Source organism: Coturnix japonica, chromosome 35 (genome assembly GCF_054131305.1).
Source record: "Coturnix japonica strain WE chromosome 35, WE-NBRP24, whole genome shotgun sequence".
In the NCBI taxonomy this organism is placed as follows: Eukaryota; Metazoa; Chordata; class Aves; order Galliformes; family Phasianidae; genus Coturnix; species Coturnix japonica.
The window spans coordinates 4,677,449-4,683,602 of NC_140697.1; the positions used below are offsets into that span (position 1 = coordinate 4,677,449).

General features: G+C 48.7%; 1 protein-coding gene across 1 annotated transcript; it reads left to right on the forward strand.

Annotated features, from left to right (window-relative positions):
• The first annotated feature begins 1,800 nt into the window (after positions 1-1,800).
• LOC146755258 (olfactory receptor 14J1-like) lies at positions 1,801-2,736 on the forward strand. The gene has a single exon (XM_085526285.1). The coding sequence runs from the start codon at positions 1,801-1,803 to the stop codon at positions 2,734-2,736; it is 936 nt and encodes a 311-aa protein (XP_085382411.1).
• Positions 2,737-6,154: the final 3,418 nt, after the last annotated feature.

Here is a 6,154-nt window from a genome sequence, read left to right on the forward strand (position 1 = left end):
GCAGCAAATGTGCCCTGGGACCATTATAACCTAAAGAGCCTCTTGTGCCTTGTGCCTTCCTGTTATCTATTTCAGGTTATCAGAACTTATTCAGCAAAATGGAGAGGTATCTGGAGAGAGCTTAAAGTGAAAGAATCCAGCAGACATTTACTGTTTATTTGTTTATAGTTTTGTTTAAATAAGGTATGAATGCAGCACTGTAAAACTACTTGTGAACATCTGAGCTGAACCAGAGGAATCCCAGCTCCTTTGTTTCTGTGGGGAGCTGCATCCCATTTCAGCCCCAGGATTTCTAACTGGGGATGAGTTACCTGCACTGTCTTCTCTGGATCACTGCCCTGCACAGGGGAAGTCCAACCTTCCTTATCCTTGTCTGGGTGCAATTTTTGATTCATCAAACACTCTCTAGTAGGATTCATCTCATGTTAAAAATTTACTGGTGGATAATGGAGCAGGTTTCAAAGAACAGTTATGATACTGCTGCCTTTCAGGAGCTGATGGCCATGATGACACAGGGACATCTCAGGGGAGATGAGTAGGAAGGATATAAATGACATCATCTGGTGCTCAGCTGGGCCACGCTCCTGGGACACAGGGAGCTCATAAAAGAGGATGGTGCTGTAGAGAGACAGCTGTGCCCAGGAGCAGCTCTTGTGCACAGCACAGCCTGCAGGTGACAGAAACAGAAGAGAGAAAATGGAGAGAGCTTACAGCATGTGTGTGGTGTGAGCGGGCTGTGAGATCACTGCAGGAATATTGCTCACAGACCATGACACAGTAAGACCCTTGCAGTAGGTAATGCAGCTGCTATTCATAGAGGGTTAACTAAACCTGGGACATCCCATAGAAGACATGGCTGCAAGCAGTGCATGTTTCTTTACTGTAGAAAAAGACTTCGGCTCCAGCTGAGGGCTTCTGTGCTGCAGCATCAGAGCACAGCCCTGAGGGCTGCCTGTCCCAGCACGGCTGCAGGCTGTGTTACTGGGGCTGCAGGTGTGTGCCCAGGGCTGTCCTGCAGAGCAGGGTCCCTGCTGTGCACCAGGGGCTGTGTGCCGGGTATGGGACTCTGCTGCCTGCCAGGCTCAGCACTCAGCCTGCCCGGGGAGCTGCCCAGGGTGCTGCGGGGAGACGGGTGGAAGGTAGGAGCCCCCCGGCAGGGCTTGTGCTGCCACAGCTGCTGCCTGGGGCAGGGGGATCACAGCTCCACTGCACAACTGAATGTTTCTGAGGTTGCTTTGCCAGAGGAGAGCCAAGGGAGGGGGTTTCAATTTCCTGTTCTGGGGGAATGCAGAAAGGATTGGAGGCAGAAATGTAAAAGGGGCTGTCACAGCTCTGAGAATTTTTCTTCACTCAATTGCTTGTTTTGAGAACAGTCACACATGATGTGCTCTCAGTCTCCCATTTCCTGAAGGATGGAACCAATTGAAAATATCCTCATTTTCAGTAGACATGAATAATTAACCTGCAAGCAGGCAGCTTTTTAGAATTTACACTGAATGGCACAGAGGCTGTTTTGGGTCTCTAAGAGCAGTTGGGTTAAAGATATGAGACATGAAGCACATGAAAATATCCAGGGAGGAGGAATAAGAAAATAAGTGGAAAGATAGAGCTCCATATACTGCTTCTGCTTAAGAAATGCTGAACAAAATGAAATTAAATGCAAGTAATGGTGCTAAATGTACACTGTTGTAAGAGAATTAAAACATTTCATATTATAGCAGGAGGAGTGTCTCTGAGAATGGTCTGGGCTTGTCATTATCTTCTGCACTCTGAGCAGGACTCCAAGCCCAACAACAGCAAATGCCCAACAGCAGCTCCATCAGTGAGTTCCTCCTGCTGCCGTTGGCAGACACGCGGCAGCTGCAGCTCCTGCACTTCTGGCTCTTCCTGGGCATCTACCTGGCTGCCCTCCTGGGCAACGGCCTCATCAGCACAGCCGTAGCCTGCGACCGCCGCCTGCACACCCCCATGTACTTCTTCCTCCTCAACCTGGCCCTCCTCGACCTGGGCTGCATCTCCACCACTCTCCCCAAAGCCATGGCCAACGCCCTCTGGGACACCAGGGCCATCTCCTACACAGGATGTGCTGCACAGCTCTTTTTCTTTACCTTCTTCATGTCAGCAGAGTATTCCCTTCTCACCATCATGTCCTATGACCGCTACGTTGCCATCTGCAAGCCCCTGCACTACGGGACCTTAATGGACAGCAGAGCTTGTGCCACCATGGCAGCAGCTGCCTGGGGCACTGGGGTTCTCCATTCCCTGCTGCACACTGCCAGTACGTTTTCACTGCCTCTCTGCCAAGGCAATGTTGTCAACCAGTTTTTCTGTGAAATCCCCCAGATCCTCAAGCTCTCCTGCTCAGCCTCCTATCTCAGGGAAGTTGTGCTTCTATTTTTTAGTGCCAGTTTAGCCTTTGGGTGTTTTGTTTTCATATTGGTGTCCTATGTGCAGATCTTCATGGCTGTGCTGAGGATGCCCTCTGAGAAGGGACGGCACAAAGCCTTCTCCACGTGCCTCCCTCACCTGGCCGTGGTCTCCCTATTTCTTAGCACTGCTTCTTTTGCCTACCTGAAACCCCGCTCCATTTCCTCCCCACTCCTGGATCTGACAGTGGCACTTCTGTACGCAGTGGTTCCTCCAACACTGAACCCTATTATCTACAGCATGAGGAACAGGGAGATCAAGCACGCTCTCAGAAAGATGTTGCAATATGCACTGCTCCAGCTTCTATAAAATGCACAACTTCCTCATAGGATTCCCAGTGATGGTTCTTTATTTTTTATGCATCTTTGATTGTTTGATTATGTGAGATATAGCAACGTGCAAATATATATATATATATTATTGAACTTATAAATAAAATTGTATTACACTTTTTTCCTACCTAATTTCCATTTTTTCACTCCAAGAGCTCATGTAAACATGTATCCAGATTCCCCGAATACGTTAAAAGATACCTAAAAAGGTTTCAAAATAGACTTTTACTGAGCTTTTCTTTTTTCCTACTTTGTCTGGATTTTGGAGGCACAGCCGCAGAGATGAGCACAACGGGCATTTTTCATTTCTGATCTCTTTACACCACCACAGTGCTCTCAAGTCCTCTCATTTGTGCAGTCCTGAAGGTCTTGTGTGTCTCACGACAGTCCTGTTGCCTCTACAGCATCAATCCTGGCCTGCAGTCAGTATCCGGCAATACAAACAGCTGTGTCAGAGCTGGTCTCCTTGCTGGCACTGCCATAACAAGAGGGCCCCTTTAGTGCAGGACTAGAGAACTGGAGGGAGGCCTCTTCCAAAGCTGGTGTAAGGAATATACCTCAGGAGCTGCTCCCTGAGAAAACCTCGAGATCTTCTGATGCTCTTCAGTGTGTGACCAGATCAGATTGAATAGTCCCAAGAAGATCCGTAAGCGTCTCGGGGCAGTGCTGTGGTTTAAGGTTTATGGGTTGAGACAAAGAGAAAAAGAAAAGGATAATAATTATGGCAAATGTATTTATACATATATAATATATTTAGTGTATTTTCACACATATACAACATATGCAGTTGCAAACGTATATGAACTAATCCCTATGCGCATCTGTCTGCAAGTCCAGGACTAGTTGCAGGGGTTTTAACAGCCACAGGGTTCACTGTAGGAGCTGAAGTGGCTGTCGGGCTGTTGCAGGAGTTGAAGTGACCTCAGAGTTCATTGCCAGAGCTGAAACCACCACAGGACCTGTGACTATGTTGGAGCAGCCACTGGGCTCATTGGAGGGGTTGGAGCCACCGCAGGGCTGTACTTCCTCCCTTGGGAGGAATTTGTACCATTTTCTTATTACCATACTTGGAACAGCTACAGGACCCGTAGCACGAGTAACTGCAGAGCTCATTATGAGGGATGGAGTGACAGTGGGATCTGTCCCAGAGCTTGGAGCAACTGCAGGACGTGTAGCAAAACCTTGGAGCTGATGCAGGGTCTGTGCCAGGAGTTGCAGAGGTTGCAGCACTGTCAGCATTTCCAGCTCTCTGGATCTGGCACACTGCAGTCATTTGTGCCTCTTGGGGGTTACCAGTGCCACAGCAGACCTGCCCCCAATATTCTATCAGTTTCTCAGGATCCTGCAGTTGCTCGGAGATGAAGTTCCAAAGCCCTGGGGGTGCCCACCGCTCCAGGCAGCTGCCCAGACTGTCCCACACCCCCTGCCATGCAGAGCCTTCTCACCTTGGGGCAGATCTCTCAGTGATATTCCTGAATAATTGTTTAACCTCAGTCCTAGAATCATAGAATCACCAAGGCTGAAAAAGGCCTGAAAGATCATCCATTCCAACCGTTCACCTATTACCTATAGCTCCCACTAAATCATGTCCCTCAACACAATATCCAGTACACCCCCGGATTCACAGAGGCAACAATGTAAATTGTGTAATTCCTAATCATACCAGCAATATTACTTCCAAAACCCAAAGATGACCGCAGAGCTGAATGCGCACAAAACTTCACTTTGTCAGCTGCCAATTTTATCGTGGTACAAACTAAGGTCAAACAGCATAGCAAAATAAATACCCTAATGCAACATCCAAGCACCAAGTAAGGAGCTGTGCAGTGAAGCTTCATGAGAAGACTCAACAAGCTCCACACATAGGGATCACATCCACACATATCAGCACCATGGCCTGCACTTCTCCAGCTCCCACAAAGCCCTGAGTTATCTCGCTCTGGGCAGATGTGCTGCTATCTCAACCCTTGGAGCCTCACATCAGGCACCAAAATGATGGTGGTTGTTGAACCCAACATGTGGCTCAGCAGCTCACAGTGCTTTGTGCACTGCCCAATTCCCAGTGGGATGGGGATGAGAACTGGGAAAAAAAGTACAACTTCTGGCCACTTCCAGTCAGCTGACCTCACTCTGTTCCCTCCCAGCTCCATGTGCCCTCCACTGACCATGGCATTGGCTCTGTACAACACTGCTTAGCAGCAGCTGTAAACATCAGAGTGTTATCAGTGGTTTTCTCCTCGAACCAAAACACTGCACCATAGCAGGCAGTCTGAAGAAAACAATTCCATCCCAGCTGTAACTCAGATACCTGCCTGTCCCCTCTTCTTGTTCTTCCTGATCAGGAAGCAAGGAACAGAATCTGCCGCTCTCCTCTCTTAGCCCTTCCCATCAGTTCTCAGCTGGCTCCTCTGCCATCCCCAGGCAGAGCTCAGTGCCCTCTCACAGATGGCAGCAGCCTTTCTTCATCTTCATTGCCTAATCGTAATGAAGAGTCTGTACCTACTTTGCTACAGTTCAGAGGTGGAAACCATTCCACCATGTCCCTGAGAGACAAACAAGACCCTAGGCCTGCAAAGGCACAGAGATTTGGAGTTCGCTGAGTGAATGTTTGTGGTCTTCTCATTAGCGTAAAGACTCTTCAGAAAGCATCCCCTAACAGAAGCATGTTTTGATTTAGCCTGTCTGGGTCTTGCATCTACACTGTGGTACTGGTGTTCAGGGCCTTGCTCAGAAGCAGCAGCCTGCATGAAAGGAAGTGCTCTGTGGTTTTCTCTTGATTTGTCCCGTTTATTTCCCATGCTACCCGCACTGGTCTACAGGCACTTTAGGGCAGCAGCAGGTTGGGTTTACCCCCAGAGGGTTCACAGTAAGATTTAGGATGGGGTATTGACAACAAGACTTTCTCTGAGGAATCCTCACACAATCCTATAGAACAACTCAGAGGCTTTCCATTCAATCTCCAACAGCAACAACATCCCTCAGCCCTTCTCTGTCACATCCAATTCCCCACCCTTCCCCATTTTGACCTGGTTTAAAGCCCTTTAATCAATCAGTGCAGGAGCATTTCAGATGGGGTCATGGAGGAGGCAGACTGCCATTCTTGGGGTGGCCATTTTCCCAGGAGGGCATGGTGGGAGGGCTTTGTCCCATCTGGTTCCACCAACACTTGCATCCACCAGAAGAAGGCTGTGCCCTCTGTGTCCCACTTGAACTCTGCATGGAGCTTACAGTTGGCAGTGACATGGCTGAGAAGCTCTGGGCATGGATTAAGGGACAGGGAAGTAATGTGCCTTCCTAACTTCCTCCCTTCATACCTTAGCAACTTCCTTGTAATCTCCCCAATTATCCTGTCCCTTCTTCCAGAGGGCGTGGATTCTCTTTTTCTTCCTGAGTCT